The 21,820-nt window shown below is 50.7% G+C and overlaps 1 protein-coding gene across 2 annotated transcripts in view; it reads right to left on the bottom strand.

The window, feature by feature from the left end:
• Nucleotides 1-640: 640 nt before the first annotated feature.
• The window catches only part of wwp2 (WW domain containing E3 ubiquitin protein ligase 2), a 32,111-nt gene continuing 10,931 nt past the window's right edge, over nt 641-21,820 (bottom strand). The window contains exons 7-24 of one of the 2 annotated variants that reach the window (XM_030366248.1): nt 21,408-21,580; nt 20,318-20,594; nt 19,850-19,939; nt 16,795-16,969; nt 10,815-10,869; nt 8,698-8,779; nt 7,975-8,103; nt 6,312-6,390; nt 5,981-6,052; nt 5,777-5,865; nt 4,442-4,601; nt 3,311-3,444; nt 2,877-3,017; nt 2,563-2,683; nt 2,208-2,312; nt 1,998-2,094; nt 1,722-1,794; nt 641-1,606 (exon numbers count right to left, since the gene is read on the bottom strand). In XM_030366248.1, coding sequence (XP_030222108.1) covers nt 1,507-1,606; nt 1,722-1,794; nt 1,998-2,094; nt 2,208-2,312; nt 2,563-2,683; nt 2,877-3,017; nt 3,311-3,444; nt 4,442-4,601; nt 5,777-5,865; nt 5,981-6,052; nt 6,312-6,390; nt 7,975-8,103; nt 8,698-8,779; nt 10,815-10,869; nt 16,795-16,969; nt 19,850-19,939; nt 20,318-20,594; nt 21,408-21,580 — 2,152 coding nt within the window. In that variant the 3' untranslated portion in view covers nt 641-1,506. The remainder of the gene's footprint in view (nt 1,607-1,721; nt 1,795-1,997; nt 2,095-2,207; nt 2,313-2,562; nt 2,684-2,876; nt 3,018-3,310; nt 3,445-4,441; nt 4,602-5,776; nt 5,866-5,980; nt 6,053-6,311; nt 6,391-7,974; nt 8,104-8,697; nt 8,780-10,814; nt 10,870-16,794; nt 16,970-19,849; nt 19,940-20,317; nt 20,595-21,407; nt 21,581-21,820) is intronic. The other variant, XM_030366249.1, reaches the window with a different exon arrangement.

Genomic DNA, 21,820 nt, shown 5'->3' with positions numbered 1-21,820 from the left:
TGTCATTGGTTTTTCCTGCACTGTAAGAGACAGTCTGTTCTCAATCTTAGTCATTGGGCATAGTCATAAAGTGAAGCAGGCCTAAATGTTTTCTTTATGTCAAAACAACTTGGCTTTCCATGGCTAAATGAATAATCGGTTTCATATTTATGGATTATATTGAACAGCATGCTTTTAGAGCCAGCCTGTTACTTCTTTTTGTATTTTACTGCCCTCCTGATTAAAAACAGTCGACAAAATATAGTTTAAAAAATAGTATAAAAATGTGATCAAAATATTTAGGTTGAGTTTCTGCTCTCTCTCTAATCATCCTGAATACATTTTTCGGTTTACTTCATAATTCTGAAGTGAAACAAGATACATTTAAGTTGGCTGGCAATCAGGGGCTGAAACAAGGCAATGAATAGCCAATAACTATATGTACATGTAGTGTGGTTTATGTTTCAATAGGTTCATGCAAGTATCAAATAAAAGCCAGTCTCAGTTCCTGACTGTTTGCCAAATCGTGTTTCATCCATTGCCAAATGGGTTTTTGATTGATAACTAATCATATTCAAGGGGTCTATCTTGATTACATAACCAAGTTATTTCAGGTGGTCTCTCTACATCTCTATCTCTCACACACACACAAATACAACCGTTCAAGAGTGAAGTCTCATTTATTTTGTCTATGTACAGGAAAAATGCAGAATCTCACAATTGATGGACAATAAAAATAAAATCACATTTCACCTTCCTGGCCTCTGCAGCAAAGGTGCACAAGTTATGGTTAGTGGCACTCATTCACTGCCTCTCCTCGTTACACACACACACACACACACACACACACACACACACACACACACACACACACACACACACACACACACACACACACACACACACACACACACACACTCGACATGTCATCACACATACACAATCTTTCTTCACTCTTATTCTTTCTCTCGTGTTCCTATTAAACATCTCCGATAGATATGATATACTGCATTTGCATGAAGCTGTGCTATTATTGTGAATGCTGTTTGAAGTAAGCCTGTATTAACTCACTGGAGGAAAGCGTTGACAAGCGCTTGTCTCAGTGAGAACAGGAGGAAATCCTTTTTTGGGGGGAGGTTGTTTGTGTTTTTTCGGGTGTGTGTTTGTGTGTGTGTGTGAGTGTTGGGCTCTTAGTGAAACATAACACTTATTCAGATGGGACATACAGACACATACACACACACAATCACACACATCCATTTGTATGACAATGTGCAGGCACACATAGGTGCTGGATCAAACATATGCTCCTCCTTTCCCAGTCTGCTCTCCCGCTCACAACACGATGACCCCAACGCGAGAGGCAGCTCCGATCTGCAGATGGCGGGGCGCTTCACGTCTCGGTGATAATTAAAAACCAAAGAGTAACAGTTGGGGAAGAAAGAAAAAACAAAAAGCTATCCCATAAGCCCCCCTTCCCCCGCCTGTGTGCCTGCTTTCTGTGCAACTCTCTCGCCCTCCCCCCCCTCACTCCTGGCCGAATCCCTCAGTCTCCTCGATGGCAAACAGCAGCTTCTCTCTCAGCTGCTCCAGGCTCCTGTAGGGGGGCAGGTCCAGGCGGTTGAAGCTGCGAGGGGGAGAACATGGATGCTGGTTGAGTCACATCACAGGCGGGCGATGATTCGGTGACCTCATACGTAAACCAACAAAGCTGGGATTGCAAGTGTCTTTGGTCTCCTTACCATGTGTGGCTTCTTGGAAGCCAAGTATCCTTCCCCACCTTGTCTATACAGAACTTCTGGGGACCATTACTCCCTGTACAGGCGGATAACAAACAAACAGAACGATTGAGTGCCAAAGTCGACTGAAGTTTTATTTGCTTTAGCAGAGAGAAACAAATGCTGTGTTAATGCTAGCATTACTGTGTTGTGTGTGTATTTAATATAATTTTTACTCATATTGGCCAACATGAAACAGTACAATAAATCAAAGATAACAATAATAGTGCCTTGCTGTACCTATGAGTTCGGTGAAGCCCCCGACGGGCAAGCGACAGGTCCCTGTGACGAACTGGAGGAGACGGATTCTCTTCTCATTGTCCATCTCCTTCACCACCTGAAGCAAGACACATCTGTCAATCTCTACAGAACACACACACACACACACACACACACACACACACACACACACACACACACACACACACACACACACACACACACACACACCTGCCAGAACCAGTGGATCTGCTTGCTGTTTTTGGTGTAGTGTCGGTAGATGGTGTTCTTCTGCCAGTCTGCAAGGTCAATCTCCTGCATCCCGCACAGCATCAGCTGGAAGAGAAGGACGTAAACACCGTTAGGCTTCTAGCCAGTGGACCCGGTGTGAGGGGTTCCAACATCCTGAATTCAGAGGGATGGATAGCGATCTCTCCTTTGCTGGGAGGCAGGACTCTTTCGAGCAGAGCAGAAAACACTGAATGAAAATAACTGTACTACGAAAAAAACAGGTACCCCATGATTCTGAGGCCTTAAAAACAGCTAAGCTAAAGCTAAAGCTCACTTAGGAAGTCCTGTCCCTTACCTCCAGCTCCTTCTCGTCAAAGTAGCGCAGCCACTCCAGCGGCACCACCTCGTTGAAGCCGTCGAGGAAGGCCTTGGTCTGCTCGTCCACGCCCCGCGTGAACCTCCAATCGGTCAGCAGGCTGGGGGAGGCAGCACAAAGGGACAGGTCGAGTTAGACAGGAAGCGACAGAAGTGATCACGATACGGGAGACAGGATCAAAGTTAGCAGTAGACACACAAAGAAAAAGGCTGCATCTCAAGGGATCGGGTTATTATTGTTGGAAGGTTCAACACGCACGCATTGTATTTCAGCCACTTAACAACTGCACCCACCTGATGTACTCCTCCTTGTTCTCCTCCGTCACCAGCTCATTCTCCCCGTCGTCCTTCAGCTGGTGCGTGGACACCTTCCCCAGGATCTCCATGTCCTGCGCAAAGTAGAGCTCCACGCCGCACTCCTCTAGGCTGTTCTCTCTGAAGGAGAGAGGACACACACAGATGGCCGTTATGATGGAAACGCCTAGCAATATGCCTAATGTGCCAAAAGGCATGATGTTTGTGTGATGAATATAGCCCGTCCTATTGCAATATCTAGCGTTTTTCTGTTGGAGAAGGTCACACAATTGAAGGCAAGGCATGTGTATTTAGATAGCATCCTTCAATCACAAGGCCATTCACAGTGGTGCTTTAAGTAGTCTGGAACGTTTAAGAAAGGACATCAAGCATTGATTCATGCTGAATAAGAGAGGAAGGACTGATGTACTTACTTGACCCACATGATGGAGTTGTAAAACTCGGGGTCTATGGACTCCAGGTCCTTGAGGGTGGGCTTCTTGTTGAGCATGCGCTTGTAGAAGGGCAGTGTGAAGCCTGTATCAATGAACTTCCCGTGATACAGGGCCTGGGTAGACACAAGGGAAACATTCAAAAAGGAGACTCAAGGTTAGACTGGATGATGCTGCTCTGTTGAAGGGTGTATTCCCCAAACAATAACCAAATGTTGACCTCATTCATAAGACATGCACACTTCTGCCACTTTTCGGCTTGTGTGCGTGGGGGTGTGTGTGTGTGTGTGTGTGTGTGTGTGTGTGTGTGTGTGTGTGTGTGTGTGTGTGTGTGTGTGTGTGCATGTGTGTGTTTTTTTAAGAAAATGGAAGGGCTGGTGATGGGAGCCTAGGGGACGCAGACGGAGCTCTCTGCACGTTCAAAACCGCACTGGAGAGCGCGCAATGGACAGCCGATCCAACAACAACACAGACACCGTCTGGCTGACTCACACATCTGAATTCTGCCCCCGGACCCTGCAGCACGGCTCAACTCCACCGAATGAAGAGCAACAACTAAATATAAGGGCTTAGCAGAAAAAAGGAGAACGAGAACGCAAAAGAGCAAGAAAGAGAGAGAAAGAGAGGAGAAGAGAGAGCGAAAGAGAGAGAGAGACAGAGCCAGAGCATACGAGAGATAGCGGGCAAGAGATCGAGACAGAGAGAGAGAGCGAGAGGGTCACTGCGGAGCAATGGAAGAGGAGCATCTTCATGAGGAGGAGAGCATTTAAGGGACTAAATATAGACAACCTCGGCCGGCGACAGGGGCGAGGGCTGGGTGTGGCAGTGAGATCATTGTGGTGGGGGACGGTGGTGATGGGGAGGGGCGGGCGAGCAGGGATTAGAGTGGAGAGAGAGAGCGAGAAAGAAAAAGGAGGAGGGACTGGCAAACGGTTGAGGTTTGGGAAAACAGGAGTGTAAAAAAGCAATGTACGGTCAGGAAAAAAAATGGGTCCACACACGCACACATACATACATACATACATACATACATACATACATACATACATACAGATACAAACACAGGTTGATCCGTAGGCCAAACACAGGAATGGACAGCTCGGGGTGGCTCACCATGGCGATGAAGCGCCCGATGAAGCGGAAGTAGGTGAGGTGGTCGGGGTTGATGGAGGAGGCGGGGTTGATCTGCAGGCAGTAGTTGTTCTTGCCGGCGTACTCGAACAGGCAGTACATGGGGTTGAGCACCTCGTGGGACAGGAGGAAGAACCACTCCCTGGGCAGAGGAAGAGGGGGGGGGGGGGGGGGGGGGGGAGAGACAGGCGGTCATGACTGATTCTGGGTTCCCCGTTGTCAGGACCCAGTGCAAGGTTCTGTCTCATTATCTGACCTTTTTAATTGATGTGATAAAACACTGGTCCACGTTGATGGTATGTGTCGTATTGCGGGAATGTGCACTTAGTCATAATCTATATATCAGCTGTATCAAACAATGCATACCCGGTATAGATAAAAACCATGTCATTTAGAAAATGTTAAAACAATATATTTTAAAAACACATTTGATATCCACAGTTATTAAACAGAAGTAAAGAAGCAAATTAGAATACAATATATAGACAGAATAAAATATAGCTCTGCGATTTAGAACCCCACGAAATATTATACAAATAACAAAATAAAAACACAATGACGTATACTGTTTAGACCTGAATGTCAAAATGTTACACAACAAGAAAAAAAACAATGAGGAAAAAAAAAAAAAAAATTAAATAAGAAAAACAACATGGAATAAGAATCTAGAATCAGAGAACGTGCCAACCCCGACCACCACCACCAAGTTACCAAGCACACCCCAGCCACACACCCTCTCTATGCCCCGGGTGTGACAGTCTTCTGTGTGTGTGCGTGGGTGTGTTTAGGTGTGTACGCTCGGTGGAGAAGGCTAGACTGCGCTCAGACACGGAATGGATGGGAGATGGACTGACGGACGGACGGACGGACGGACGGACGGGAGGGAGGAACGGACGGAGACACCCCTCGACATCCTGTCCGTGGTTCTACCCTGTGGTAGAACAGCATGACGTCACCTACCATAGGGTAAAACCACTGACGCGACGCCGGAGACAGACACACAATGCAACACGACAGAGGACAGCGGCAACCCAGGAACCAGTGACACCCAGGGACAGACGGGGGGATACAGTACAGGGGGGGGGGCAGCATGATGGGATGGAGACATCGAAAGACATGGGAGGGTAGGAAGCCACCGACACCAACAAAGGAAACACCATAAAATGAACAGCAACAAGAATCACACACACATGGGCTATGGTGCAAAGTAACAATTGTGGAAGAGACACAACAATCTCAGGACCTTTTGTGTCTGGGTGGTATTAATGGTTTTGTGCGTGTGCATGTACGTGTGTGTGTGTGTGAGCGTGCGCTCACCGGGCTATGCCTCCGTAGTCTAGCCCCTCCTCCCCTCTCATGATAATGTACAGTCTCCGCCGCAGGTCGTACGCCTTCACGTTCATGATCTGAGGAAAACACAACTCATGAGACCCTCTGAGCGACCGGTGCAGTGAAACACAGCCGCCGGAGTGATCCAATGAGGAGCTGGCCAGTAGGGCGGACAGCGTTCATAGGTCTCACCTGCTGGAACGAGTCCTCAAACAGCGTCTGTCTGGACACGGAGATCTTCACGTGGCTGGGCAAGGCGTTGGACTGGGGAGAGAAGCAGGGGACCACGTTCAACAAGCTGCATTTCCTTAATGTCTCACGGAATCAAAAGTGGTGAACAACATTTCGGCATGTATTAAGGCAAGAGATATTCCTGAATGATAGAAAGTGTATAAAATAGTGCACAAACACACGTGGGCCGTTTGATGACTAACCCGAACCCTTTCTCGCTAACCCCGTCTAGAAGCGAACCCAATGCCATCAGACACACTTCAGATCAGGTAATCAAGTCGGCAGCACTCACGTGGCACAGGAAACGGAACTGGTGATATTTCCACTTGAAGCTGCGATCGTAGGCCCCTGGGGAACCTCCTTGCCGTGACCTACGCACACGCACACACACACACACACACACACACACGCACACACACACACACACACAGGGACAGAGAGAGACCAATTTAAAAGTAAACATTGATTTAACCATCGTATTGGTTACTAGTGTCTAGACACGAGGCAGGACGGAGGACGCAACCCCCCCCCTCCAGAACACTTTACTGGACAGATCTGGTTCAGATGGTCGATCCCACCTGACCAGTTTTACTTTGGTCTGATGGGGTTTCTTCCTTTTTGCCCGTCTAGTATGTCTTAACGTCGTCGCACTGAATGAGCACTGAGAGAGATCGCCTGACTCTGTCCCGAGTGGTGAACGCGAGACGTCCCCGGGGCGACCGAGACCCGAGCGGCTGCTGCGAGACAGAGACGCAGCCAGCTGCAGCAGCTGTGTTAGTACAAGCTGCACCCAGACTGGACATATGCGCTCTGTCAGCAGAAGAGCAGAACCAGACCGGGAGAACGGAAGACAGACAGAAAAAAGAATTATAAGAGAAATGATGGAGGATTATACAGAGGGACAGAGTGTTAAGGAGAGTGTGATGGGAGAAAACGAGGCAGAGAGAGAGAGAGAGAGAGAGAGAGAGAGAGAGAGACAGAGAGAGAGAGAGAGAGAGAGAGAGAGAGAGAGAGAGAGAGAGAAAGTAAGAGAATGAGGGCAAGAGAGAAGTGGGAAAGAGAGTGCGAGAGAGAAGTGGGAAAGAGAGCGCGAGAGAGAGGAGAAGAGAGGGGGAAGGGCAGGGCCCCTGCTAATGCAGTAGGACTGTGTGGCTGAGGGCTGCCAGGCACATCTCTGGGTTTGGGTCAGGAAACCGAGACCGCAGCAACGGCCTGCAAAGCTTGGACCCTGCAACCAGCGGACGCCATTAAAAAAAAACTGCGCTGACAACCTAAAAATACAGGGCTTAAGTCCCGGTGTGCTGGAGCATAAACCGCAACAGAAGTGTGTACCCGCTAGCATGGGCACAGACAGGAATACGGTCGTTCCTCCTCATAATTACAATGTTCTTAATATTGGTCTTATAATATGTACATTAATTATAATTTTGGCGTGTATTAATTACACACTATATACACTTGCATGCAGCCTTGGATGTACAAATATTACACGCACACAGCATTTTCCCAAGTGGCAAACATCAAACACACACACAGCTAAGATCTGCCAGTGGGCCATACTTGAACAATGCTTGAGTCTGCGATGGGCAGTCTCAAGTCATCTTTAATATGACATTTCTTTCATTCTGAAATGTGTGTAACAATGAAGATGAGTCCTCTGGGATGAAGAAAGAACTGAGAATAGATGGGAGCCATGGTCGTATGAGTGGTAGCCAGGAGGAAGCAGACAGGATGAGGCCCGTGGGGCGTAGGGGGGGGGGGGCGCACATCTCCAACTCACAACATGAGCGATGCATCACGGGATCTTGGCTCGGACCAATCACTGTCCCAGCCGATTACCCCCTCGACCAATCAGATTAATGTTGGCGGAGAGAAAAGGACGGGAGCGGGTAAAAGGGGGGGGGGGGGGAGGGAAAGGGTTGGGGTTTTCGGGGTTTGACTAAGAGAATATTTACCCGGCCTCAAACCCGGGACGGGGGTCTTTAAAGCTGGTGGCGCGAGAGTTGTGGTCCACGAAATACGGGACGCCCTCTGCGGTGTACTTCATCTCCCAACCGGGGGGCAGAGGGGGCTCCCGGATCATCCTGCAACAGGGGAGAGCACGGTCGCAGTCAGCACGGCCCTGGAGGACCCCCCGCCCCCCCCCCCCGCCGCCCTCCTGCACGCCGCCGGCCCGGCTGTGATGGTGAACGGCCGTTCCCATATAAAGCCGTCTCCCAGCCCGCTGGGTGGGCGGTGTGGAGGTGTTTGAGTCCCCCCCTGATCCCCCCCCCCCCCCCCCCTGCCGCTAGCGCCGCCGCCGCGACCACCACCTCCGCCGTAGCTCATAAAACCTCCCGGGCTGACGGTAGGGGAATCTGCGATATCAATGGAGCTGTTGAGTTTGTTTTGGGGGCGAATGGGGTCCTTGGGAGGGGCTTGACTGAGGAGTTGCAGGGAAGCCTGGTTTAGGGTGATAACCAGTGGGGGGGGGGGGGGGGGGGAGAGAGCTTCAGGGGCAGTGAATGAAGAAATAAAAAATGGTAGCCCACACGAGGCTGGTATGACTAAAACATGGGAGTGATCAACCTGTGGTTTTTGTCATTTCCCAAGCTTGAGAGCAACAAAAATATGTTCCCATTGACAACACACAAACACACAATGCACACACACGCAAAGTCTCTGTGTCTCCCTCTCACCCTTGGGTGCGCGGGTCCTCCCACTGTGTCGTGCGGGTGTTGTGGTTGACGTAGTACACTCTCCCATTGTCCTGTCTCTTCTCTGCAAAAAAGACACACACAACAGGGACAAGGTTGACCAAACACATCACGGGGAAGGTAAAACAAGGGCCGAGCTACAGAATCCAAACTTCAAGGCACGGTGGCGACGGTACTTGAGGCACTGGCATGCCTGCAGCCGCTTCACAAAGAGTGGTTCAATAAAAACAAAAACACTAACTGTGTCAATAAACAGAGACACAGGGGCGTCCTTGTTCCAGTGAATAAGGGAGAGTGTGTGTGTGTGTGTGTGTGTGTGTGTGTGTGTGTGTGTGTGTGTGTGTGTTTGTTGGGGAGGGAGGGAGGGAGGGGGGGGGGGGGGGGGGGGGGGGGGGCGAAAGGGAGAGAGGCCTGAGTGGTTAAATCTCACTACGGTGATAAGAAACAGACGGCTACGTGGTATTTCGCTGCAGCACATTTTTAAAAATACCTCAGCAGGTCCAGTATCTCCCGTTGCTATTATTTTTTATTGAATATCCTCTTTTTGGACGGCCTATAAAGGAATGACGGCAGTATTCCAGGCAGTATGTGTATGGTTGGGTGTGTGTTTGTGCCTATCCAGCTATAGCTTAGCCGTTTGACTTTACAGGGTACGGTAGGCCCCTCAATCTCCCTCTCCCTCAACCCCCCCCCCCCCCCCATCCCCCACACCCCTAGCTCCCCGTTCCCAGACATCTTTTCCTCATTAACGGACACGTGCGGAAGGCGCACCAACAGTAGCCCTCACATCGCTACCCCTCCCTCCTTCACACCAGCCCCCTCCCCCCATCCCATAATGACCCCTCCTTTCCCGCGCTTACTTGGGCTTTTCAAAAAACAGTTACTCTGCCCAGTCCTTCATCGTCCATCATCATCATCATCATCATCAACCTCCTTGTTCTATTTTTCTCTCTCTCTGCTATTACCCCTTTCCCCCTGGTTTCTTCCCTCGCCCCATCCTCCCTCTCCCTCTCTCGCAGTAAAAAAAGGAATGAAAAGGAGCCTCAAACCGCAGTTGAACCAAAGAGACGTGCGTAAGGAGAGGGGGGGGGGGGGGGGGGTATTGGAGCCAGGGCTATAATGGAGGTTTCTACGTCTGCGAGGCCGCAACATGTTGAGAAGGCATCATGGGTAGGGGATGGGAGCCAGCGGCCTGATGGGAGCTTGGTTTGGGTGCAAAAGGCTTTTTGTAATAAAAGCTGGTCAGATAGAACATAAAATGTGCATTAGGCTTTGGGCATTTGGGGATTGGATAAAGTGCATTTATCATGTCAGCAGCGCGGCCTCTGTAATTTAGCGTTTTGAGTAAAACGAACAAGGATGCAGCGCAAGTTTGCGCTTTAACAAGCAAAGTGTACACCGTGTCCACAGCCCTGACATCATAGACCTCAGCAGAGATTTTGTAGGTTTGGATCTGGGAGGCAGTGCCGTTGGTGAGAGCTAGGAATCTGCCAAACCACTTGCAGCCCCGGGAACTCTGGGCTCTGCCCATGTTTGCCTAGCTCACTCGTCCATGTACGACTGCATTAAGCTTCTCGTGCACTTTCCAGCCTCGGAACCCCCTGTTGGTCCATTGGGGAGAAATGTAGTCTGCCATGCGGCCGCTGCTGCGTTTGACAGATGGCTGGAGGGGCTGTGGACCATTACCATCTCCTGCTAACTGTGACTCCAGCTAACCGGCGCTGGCTAATGAGCGAGGGCGCCGCTCTCCTTCCGCCTCAGGCCGCCCCCGCTTGGGACACCATTTGGCCGAGGCGAGGGGCAGCTCACACCACTTCCATTTTTCCCAATTAGAATCCATGCACAAGTAAAGGCAAACGGCTACAGCATTTTAAAAGGTAGAACCTTGATTTAATATTAATAATAGGGCTGGTCTGGTTTTCAGGTTCTATGTGTACTTAAACTGTGTACTTAAACCTACGTGTGTGTGAGTGTGTCTGGCATGTGTGTGCTTGTATATGTGTGTGTGTGTGTGTGTGTGTGTGTGTGTGTGTGTGTGTGTGTGTGTGTGTGTGTGTGTGTGTGTGTGTGTGTGTGTGTGTGTGTGTGTGTGAACTCACCCCATCCAGTAGGTAGTGTGCCCTGGGGGTCATTCTCCACAGGAGCCGCGGTGGACTGGGAAAGAAACACAGAGACAGGCCCGTTGCCGTTAGGACGTCGTCCGTTTCCACGCACCCATCGCAGACCGCCGCCACTGTCTCCAAGCCCCCCGCTGCCCCCCTGGGCAGCGAGGCCTCCCTCACTCTGTCTGTGCGGTCTGGCAGCGTTTACCCTCCTCCTGCCTCTCCCCCTCCATTAGACTGCGGCAGCGGGACGCTCTTCAAGCTGCCGGGCCAAGGTATTTCTTTCTTTTTTCCTCATGATGAGCAAGGATGGCCCGCGAAAAAAAAAAAAGAAGGGAGAAAAAAATGCTTAAATCTCGCATTTAAGCAGCGCATTTTTCGGTCTCGCCAGGCGATCGGCCTCGCAAGGCCAAACCCCAGCCGCTCGAACGGGATAATGGCCGACTCATCGCCGGCGGCATGAGCACTCGGCTAGGGCTCCGGTACCCCTTAAGCACAGGGGGGGCTCGATGAGGACGCAGACGAGAGCTGTGGCAATGCTGCTACGGCTGCGGAGGAGGACGACGGGGTTGGTGATGGTGGTGTCGGCTGTGGTGGTGGTGCTGGTGGTGGTGGTGGTGGTGGTGGCGGTGAGATAGGCAGATGCCTCCTCTTCTGTGCAGCGGCCAGCCGAGACTGAGGAGGCTGGCCGGCAGGCTGCTCGTATGCCTTCCAAAAACTACACGCATGGTAGGAAGATATAAGAAAAAACAACCAACAACATGCTGTTCCAATGAGCTCACTGGCTGGCTCAAAGCCCCACCCCTCCCACACACACACACACACACACACACACACACACCCTAGCTCAGCCACCCCCACACCGTCAAACCCTCACCACCACCACCCTGGCACCCACCCCTTTAACCCTGCTCTGGAGGTCCTCCTCCTTCTCGCCCCCTCCCTCCCTCCCTCCCTCCCTCCCTCCCTCTCCCTCTCCTTTCGGACTGGGCTGTGAAAGTAGGCAGGGAGGTGCGATGTCTATGAGAAACTGAGGCAACATTCATACTGGTTCCAGACTGGACACCCCCCCTCTACCCCCGCCCCCAGCCCAGCCACACCCCGCGCCCCGCCTCACCCCGGCCTGACAAAAGGCACCTTTATGCATCCCTGAGCCGACGTGAGCCACACTCACTCTGTGCACACTCACACACGCATAGGCCGACACACGTGCACACCAACGTGTGTGTGTTTGAGTGCGTGTACGGGTGTGCATGCAGCCACTCCCGTGCACAACCCGGTGGAAAACTTCCCTTGCGAGGATGGTGAATGCTCATTCAATGTGAACACACCCTTCGTTTCAGCGTGCGCGCACACACACACACACACGCACACGCACAAAAAGGGCACAAATATAATTTTATGAACTTGGGTGGAAATGAAGCTGAAAAGAGCCTTTTGAGGACTTGAAGAGCAATGATGGTTTTCATGAACTAAAGGACCTCAAACAACCGGCCTCTTCATAGTGCTGCGACCAACAGCCCAATCACTATTAACTCAGATCCACCCCGTACCCCCCATAGGCCCCCCTCGCAAGAAGAGAACATATTACAGTACTCTTCCAGCCCTGGCACCCGGCGACAACATTCAGAGAGGTGAGCTTGTTAGTGTGTGCTTGCGTCCAAGCCGGGGCCCCTGCTGGAAAAACAACCAACAAGAACACATCTCAACGACCGCCGTTTTCCATACTCCTGGTCCCTCTCCGCTCGTACCTTTCCAAGAAACGCTGTTACACAGCACCACCGTTAAAATGGCAACCGTCACGAGTAGCCTGGCACCAGAAAAGGGATGTGTGTGTGTGTGTGTGTGTGTGTGTGTGTGTGTGTGTGTGTGTGTGTGTGTGTGTGTGTGTGTGTGTGTGTGTGCGTGTGTGTGCGTGTGTGTGGCTGTGTGTGTATTAGATGCCAGGTTCACTCCACGATGCAATTCTCCCAAACACGTTGTGACTGGGGCCTCATTCGGGTGGCTTTTATCATGGAAACTCTAAACAGGGGGACGGAGGGGGGAGCAGCCTAGGGAACACAGGGCTTGGAGGGAACGCTGGGGGGGGGCAGCTGTAGCACGGTGGGGTTAACGTGTGGGGCTGCCGGCACCAAGCGTCGAGTGTGCGTTTGGGGGTATTTGAGACGTGCACCGGAGCACCCCTCAAATCGACGGGCAATCTCGGGCCCCTGGGTGGCCCCACCCTTCTGTTTAGCTTTGGGACTAATTGTGACTAAAAAAGGTAAAAGGAGAATATAATGGTGTAAAGATGACATCATCGCACGCGGCACGGCCCTCCGGAGGCTTCCGCGCCGGCTCCCAGATGGAAGGGGAATGAGATAGGAGGAGAAAATTGCAGGGGAGAATCCGGGGGGAGAGCGAGACGGGCGAGAGAAGGAGGTTATGAAAGAAAGCAAAATGGTGGCCAAAAGAAACGCTGGAGCAAAGCACGGCGACCAAGGATTCTGCCAAAAAGATCAGATAAAGCAGCGGCCCGTTAATAACCAGGTTTTGTAATAAATAAGTAGAATACACATGCCAAATATCAAGGTATTGTATAAAATAAGTAGAATACACATGTAATACACACAGTAGTTGTAGCTAAGTAATGACCGCCCTGTGGTTTATCTGAATTGCATAGACGGCCTAACCGCTGAACACATCTTGGGTCTTACTGGTACTCTGACTGTTGTAAAAGGGTTCTGTACTTGACTGTAGTTCACAAGGAGGGGAGGAGTGGACATTTCTACTCACCAAACATGATTTATGCATGATATGGCAAAGAATTGTTAAAATGTATTGAAATAGACAGTCCAAAATACACAGCTCTAACATCATTATGCCAATAAACGACCAGGAGAACTAAAGTTGTATTAACTCTCCAAATAAAATCCATTTCAAATCCATAACACAGAAGTCTAGTTTATTATTAGTTCTTCCATCAGCAAAATGATTTATTAATATTTATTCCAATGTATCCGTTTTAATGTAGTTAACGCACACATGACAGACGTCTTTGTGTGTTCAGGTTTATCGGTATAAGCTTTTTTTCCCCACAGAGCGCAGAAAGTGTATATGTTCTGCAGTGTGGAACAGAGAGCATGTGTTTGACCGAGAGCAAACTCATGAAACCTCTCAGTGTGTGTGTGTGTGTGTGTGTGTGTGTGTGTGTGTGTGTGTGTGTGTGTGTGTGTGTGTGTGTGTGTGTGTGTGTGTGTGTGTGTGTGTGTGTGTGTGTGTGTGTGTGTGTGTGTGATGAGACACAGGACCATTTCAGGTGGTGCTGCTGTTAAGGGCCCCTGTTTCACGAAGAATGGACAGAGGCCCCCCAGAAGGAGAAGAAGGAGGGGGGGGGGGCACACTGTGTGCGTGTGTGGTAAAGAAATATTGATTTAGGAGTGACATATGGAGAGTGATCTACCTCTATCCACCATGTATAGTCAGGATATTGATAAAAGAAAAAAAATAAGAGCGGGAAATAAATAGACTTGTTAAAAGGGAGCAATGCAAAGAAAAGGCGACTTTGGGTCTCAGAAGGGGGATAAGAGAGTTTATGGGGGTGAGCCGGAAAGAGCAGTTAATGATTGCGAGACTGCTTTCTCCTGGGTTACTAACGAGCAGCAATTACCAAAGGCAAGCCATTGTGTGAGTGTGCATGAAGTGTATGTGTACGTGCACACACACACACACACACACTCTAACAACAATTTAGACTGGGACACGCTTACAATAACAGGCAGGCCTGTATTTATATCCATGAGGATTGTTCTCAAAACCCATACACACTTTCACATGCACACTTGCCTGCATGGTCACTTCACGGTAGCCTTAGCCAGCGTTTACTTTATGATAAGTTGTAGTTTATGGCTATGTGTGAGAGTATCGATATGTGTGTGTCCATAACAGTGTTACCAACAGCCTAAGTGGGGAACAGAAGGCAACCCGCACACTGTCCCGCGCTGGGACAGAAATGTGCCACCTGACCTCCACATTACAGCTCTGTGAGCACATCTGAAGACACCCACACACACACACGGCGAGTGCCATACAGAAGATGTGAAGGGGCTCTGGGTCCCTTCCATGACCTTGTGTCTGTGTGTAGATGTTCATAAGTTAAAGGAATGAAGGCTGTGTGTTTTCGCGCCATGTTTACTTTTGTTCGTGCACCCCCTCTTGTAAAACCGGCTAATGTGCATGTGTGGCATGCTTATCTCGTTCACACGAGGCTGGCCCCATAAATAGCCGTCCCTATCAACAGAGAAGGGGGCATTCCAGAAGACGTCACCAGGAAGGAGAGGGCCAGGCTGCGCTGCTGGCCCCCCCCTCAGCCAGGGTCAGTGAGGGCAGGGGGAGAGGGCGAGTGAGAACCCCGGTCTCACATCTGAAGGCATTCATCAAAACGTGTATCATTTCCCTCGAAATACAAGCTTTAGGGACAGACATAGAGCTAGGCTTAGGCCCAATCCCATTTATACGCCTTACCCCTTCCCATTCACCCTTCAAAACAACGGGGAGGGGGAAGGGGGAAGGGGTAAGGGGTAAGGGGTAGAAATGGGATTTGGCCTTAGGGTGGTGGGGTGGAGCAGACAGACAGACGTGACGGATATGGACGGTTGAGCGGGGAATGGGAGGCCGGAGGCTATTGTCGGGTCCGCTGTGGAGGTGGGACTTATTTTTGATCGGTTGGTTAGAGGGACCGAGCTCATGGTCTTGTTTTAAGAGGCAATCTCAAAAGGTCCCTGTTCGTTCTCCTTGGCGTTACCTAAAACGGTACGCAGCCACACACGCGCAACGAGTGTAAGAGCGAGTTTGTTGCGTCTGCCATACCCTCTCTGGTGTATCAGCCACTGCTTGGTGATGGAAAACGCGTCATTCACTGTGATTCTAGACTAGTGCGTGTCCGCCTAGGATTCTAGTGCGTGGTGGGAAAGTCGCCAGAAACACCCGGTTCTGAATACGCATAATACTGCAAACACAAGGGCTGTAAACAGTGGGACATAGGCTCAATCCCTCCTCTGGCGATAGATAGTGACTTTACTGAGATTTATTTACATTGAAATCTTTGGAGATCTTTGCGATTGTCACTTTAAGGCAAGCGGAAGCTTGGACAGAGCCAGGGGGTTTCTCAAACACACACACATGGTGGACGCAGGGAGTGGTCCACTTTTATAATAGGAGTGCTTAAACTTGGTTGATTTTACTAATGGGCCGTGCTTGGGAACACCCAGTTAAGAACCATCCGTTGTTTTCGTGCCAAAATACTTCTACTGTCTGGGTGAAATTTGACCTTGTCTGCTCTTCCACAGAAAGGACGGCCACTGTCAGGGAGATAGAGACGCAACAGGCAGCTCCTTGGACGAACTCCAATGAAAAACAAAAATAATGAGTGCCACTAAAATCCCTTTACCATGCCCTCTACAGTAGGACTTTGGCCGACACGTCCGCTACGACCCAGCTAGTGCTTGAAAGCGATTATTATACATCGATGGCTGCACAATAAGGCAGCCTCATCCTATGAAGTTCTGGATGAAGCATAAAGTGACATAATGGCTGCTGCGGTTGAGTTGCAGGTGGAAGACGTTTACAGCCCTCCGACGGGCTGCCTCCCAAGTGACCACGGCAGCAGGGGAGAAGGTATAAGAGCGCAGTGCTTCATGGTATCAAAATGGATGTCCCAGTGGATTGAAAAGAAGAAGAAAAAAAGAGGGAAACTCAAAAGATTGTAGGCTGTTATTTAACATATATTATAAATACACCAAGCCAGCCCAACGAAGACATAAGACTAAAATAGCCCAGTCAATAGAAACGTTGCCTTGGAAAATTCCCTTTCACCTGGTTCCTTTCACCTTACATGACTGAAAGCCATGCATTAATTCAATTGTCGCCAACGATTGACCAGGCGGAGGGGCGGGGGGAGTTGGGTCTGGGTGTGTGGAGAGCCCCTGGCCCGACTCACCTGGTAGAGGAAGCGCTGGCTGAACTGCTGCATGGCGCCCTGCAGCTGGCTCCGCTGGCTCTGCCACTGCTCATAGTTGCGCACCGACTCTGCGGTGGGCCTCTGCCATGTGGTGGTCCTCGTGTTGTGGTCCACGTAGTAGAAGCGACCCCGCTGGTCCACACGCTTCTCCCAGCTTTGCCAAGAAACCGTAGGGGGGGGGGGGGGGGGGGGGGGGGGGGGGCAAGAGAGCGAAAGAGAGAGAGAGTTACTACCACAGGTCACTGTTCGGTAGAGGTGTCATGTGGACATATGTGAATGATCTTTGCAGCTTTGCTTTGTGCAATCTGGATCCTATTGAGTACCCCAAACAGCGACACACTTATTCACTTGACTCCCAAATAAATCTCAGGTCACTTGTGTGTGTGTGTGTATACATAAATATACACACACACACACACACACACACACACACACACACACACACACACACACACACACACACACACACACACACACACACACACACACACACACACACACACACACACACACACACATATATATGAAGTAGACAAGTTTTTCCTCAGGAAGCGTTTGAAAACATGATTGCAGAGCCCGGCTTCTCCTCACAGTGACGCTCCCGTTTTCCTATCTGTGAGTCACGAGCGTCAGCATTCCGACGAGAAAGCAGCGGAGGCTCCCGCCTGCTAGCCGAACCAATACTAAGGTCACCTAGGCGGGGCCAAGAGGCACACGTTCACACACGTCCTCTGAGATCTCCATCTCTCGCTGTCTTGTGGAGAACGGAGGGGAAAGGCAGTTGGACAGGACGTAAACCTTTCAGCTTGCTTCCCCTCTCATGCTGGTTCTCAGTCAGGAGGACATTTAATCCAGGATAATGAGTGGGGTTCTGTCAGCCAAACCATTTGGACCAGAAGTTGCTTGGCTCTATTTGGTCTACTTAAGTTTCCCACTGTTTTTTGGTTTTTTTTTTGCGAATGAACCAAAGTGAAATGGACCACCTGGGAGCTTATTTCATTGGACAGTTTGGTTGATGACTGATTCTGCAGGAAATTAACTTTGGGATTTTCGGCATGGGTGTAGCTACCACATTTCGGATTAATACATGGAGTTGCTGTCTGGCAACATAGCCTCCTCACAAGACCACCAGAGAGAATGTATCCGCCAGATAGAAACCGATCCACAGAGTCTTCATGTTCAGGAAGACAGTGTCTATATGATTTGAATGAAACTGCACTCCCTACATGGTACATGCATGCGTTTGGCTCACATCTGCCGTTTCTCAATTTTGGCATGGGGTCGTGTTCGCATCCACCAACTCACCTCACCTTAGATCACTTGGAAGTAGACAGATGTACAATTACTACCGGCTCACGGCATTATTTGATCCACACCAGGGTCTGAATGACATCACTCACACCAACACAATTGAATCAAACCAAAATGACCAAACAATCCCCAGGCGATTGAACCACAGAACTCCTGCCAAGGTTCTGGTGGGAAATTGATTTGTTCAGGGACGTCAATAATACTACACACATCCCAGAGTGGTTGTACTCCAAATATTACGATGTGCGTGCGGTTCTCTATCTAGACATTACCAAAAACCTTATTTCAACGCTAGCACCATAGCTTCCAAAAATCAAGGCCAGTTTGGGAGCAGTACTGTGGGAAAAACAACACAGTTGCTTAATGTAAGGAAATTAGGCAGGCCTATGTGGGATAACAGCAGTTTCGCTTGGTCAGAGCTCACAATAAAATAGCTCCAAGTTCCAGGCCAGACAGAGAAAAAAAAGATCTATGATCCAAGTATTGGCTAGTGATTCTTTAATAAAGGCCAGCAGCTTACACGGGAGACAGAAGCAGCCTTTGAAAGGATGAGTCAGTGCCACTTTGTTTTACATTGGAAAAGGTGTCTGGAACACGATCTGAGGCCAACACAGAGTAACGACCCTAAGCCTCTAAAGCCAGGTACAGAGAGAGAGAGAGAGAGAGAGAGAGAGAGAGAAGAGAGAAAAGAGAGAGACAGAGGGGGAAGGGTTCCCCAGTTTGAAGAACCACCATCCAAACAAACGGTATTATTATTTTAGCTGGATATTATTTCATCTGTTATGTTAGCTGACCATTAGCGGATGACGGCTGTGGTAGGCCCTGGTCTGCGAGGCTGGGGTTCATTTTGGTTGTTTTAGGTTTCTGCCAATTCTATCGATGACTCAGACGGGAACGTCAGGGGCCTCTGATATAGTGCTAAGAGACCCTTCCAGCATGACTGGAGCCATGTCCCAACAAGGGCTGACCAGCCACGTCCCAGGATGGCTTCCATTAGTTAGAGAGGGGGGAGCATCCCTCCTAGCTAAACAGTTCCGTGTGTGTTTCTTTGTCCGTGTGTGTCTGTGTATGCGTGTGTTTGTGTGTGTGTGTGTGTGTGTGTGTGTATAGAGAGGGAGCACTTAGCTAAGCACAAGGTTGCTAATTGATCCCGTGAAAGGGGCAGGGGAGGCGGGCGGCTGGGGGTTTGGCAGGGCCACGTATGTTCTTGTGCAGGGGCCGCATGCGAGCCTAAGAAAGGGCCTTTGTTCTCGGGGGGGGCCCCACAATTCACTCCTTCCCTCTCTGGAAAAAAACTAAGATAGGCTGGGGGGGTCGAGTGTGTATGAGTGAGCGTGCGAGAAGTATGCGTGTCTGTGTGTGACTGCTTTTTTTCCCCCCCGAAAAAAAGCCATCTCTCCCCTCACTCTCTTTAACATGGTCCGGTGTGCCCGCACACACAAATCAATAATAAGTGTGGCATAAAAGAGCTGGCTGTGGTCGTGTTGGTAATGTGGTCATTGATGCAGCGAGATATCCCCTAGGCTTTCCCAACCAGAATAACATCAGCCTTGCTAATCACAGACACAGTAGTTGAAGTTGGGACCCAATGAGACTTCCATACACACAGTTTTTAGTTCCTGTGTAGGTCAGTTAGAGTAACAAGAGTCCAGGCGGATGTTTGAGCCAGGCGGAAGACGTATACACACAAGCTAAATAACTGAATCGATACATGGTCGCATACCCCGGGGGCAGTGGTCTTTCCCAGGTGGTGGTTTTGGTGTTGTGGTCGACGTAGTAAACTCTGCCGTGAGGCAGCACTCTCTGCTCCCAGCTGGAGAGAGACAAGAGAGAGAGAGAGAGAAGAAGGAGAAGAGAGAGAAGAAGGAGAAGAGAAGAGAGAAGAGAGAAGAGAGAAGAGAGAAGAGAGAGAGAGAGAGAGAGAGAGAGAGAGAGAGAGAGAGAGAGAGAGAGAGAGAGAGTAAAAGAGAGGGACAAAAAGGAGGCAGAGACTTGAATCAGAATCAGTTATCAATAAAAACGAATACCTATAAAAACACAACAACCACGGGTCACGCTCCAAAAAACATGCTGATCAAACCCAGCTGCTCCGCACCAGACTGCCCCTGATGACCCCGAGCTGCCCCACCCAGCCAGCAGACACCCCCCCACCCCCACAGTACCGCTGCCGCCCCAGCCCGGAGCGCCTTACCCCGCCGGGAGAGAGTCGCTGACCAGCTGCTCCGTGGCGGCGGTGGCGGGCAGCTCGGCGCCCGAGGCGCCGGCCGGCCCGGGCTCCGTCGGGGGCGCGAGGATCGGGGCCTCCTGGGCCAGGGAGGGGCTGCTGCCGCTGCTGCTGCTGCTGCCCCCGCTGGCCGCCGCGCTGGCCGGGGCCGGCGACCTGACGGACGGGGAGGCCGGGGGAGGGGTGTGGCAGGCGGGGCCGGCCCGGCCGTTCTCCAGCCCGTTGGCGGTCAGCTCCGCTTTGGCTGGGGGGAGAGGGGGGGAGGGAGGGGGGAGAAGGGGGGAGAGAGGGGGGAGGAGAGGGAGGAGAGAGGGGGAGAGGGGGGAGGGGGGAGAGAGGGGGGGAGGAGAGGGAGGAGAGGGGGGGAGGAAGGGGAGGGGATTAGAAGGCGTTCTAAGATCCCCTTCTGATCATAGGAGGGCGCTGCATTTAGTGAGGTTCTCCTCGATGCCTCAATTTGAATTGAACTAAAATAAAGAAGTACAATGTGGCTGTAAGGAGCTGGTTCAGTTCTTAGGTGAGACAAAAGGCGGCACTTATTTTGGCCTCCAACCACGGAGACTTAACGTGTGGTCCAGGCATTTTTAAACCAGACGACCCGTCTGCTGGTTCTCCCGGTTGCTTATCTGCGCCGGGGGCCAGTTGGAGGAGCTGAGAGGGCTGTCAGCTGATGTGGTGCACCTGTGCAGCTTTGGCCTGCAGGTACCCTCAGGTGGACCACATCAGCCCCTCCCGCTCTCTCCCCCCACAGGCAGGTTTGGTTTTCAATTTGTTTTTGTTGTGCCTTGTGGGGCTCAGTAAAAATGGTGTTTATCTTGTTAAACTCTAGGTTGTGCTTACACACCAAATCCTCAAAGCACACCATCCGCTCATCCCCACTAATAACACCGATTCCATGGTATCATTCTCATGTCTAATTATCTTATTTCTAATAAATATCGTACATTATCATTCGCAGACTCCTATCTGTGTTATGGCCAGTTGAGCCTGGTCGTTCCACTCTACACACCCAGAACCCAGGTAACCGGGGGACGGTGGGGGGGGGGGGCTTCAGTACCTGTGCTGCCTCCAGGGCTGCCGTGGGACACCTTGGAGGGGCGGGGCCGCCCGGACGGTGTTGACCCGGCGACGGGGCCCGGCTCCTCGCCCAGCTCCCCGTTGGTCATGGACCCCCCTCTGGCCGGCCCCGGGGACCCGCCCTGGGACCCCCCCGCTGAGAGCCGGTTGCTTCTGTGGGAGGGGGAGACATTAAAGGAACGGAATGGCGGGAGAATTATTTTTGAACGTATGTGAACGCATGGGTGTCAATGCTGCCAAGAAAAACGTTGCGCATAAAGGAGACAAAATAAAAAGAGGGAGTGAGGGATGGAGCCGGGATACAATGGTGTGTTAGATATAGCTTGAGCTCCAGTTCCACTGAAAATACACTCATACTTTCCGAAGGCTAAATGTAACCCTACTTCTCAGACA

Source organism: Gadus morhua, chromosome 9 (genome assembly GCF_902167405.1).
Source record: "Gadus morhua chromosome 9, gadMor3.0, whole genome shotgun sequence".
NCBI lineage: Eukaryota > Metazoa > Chordata > Actinopteri > Gadiformes > Gadidae > Gadus > Gadus morhua.
This window is presented reverse-complemented; position numbering and strand designations above follow the sequence as displayed.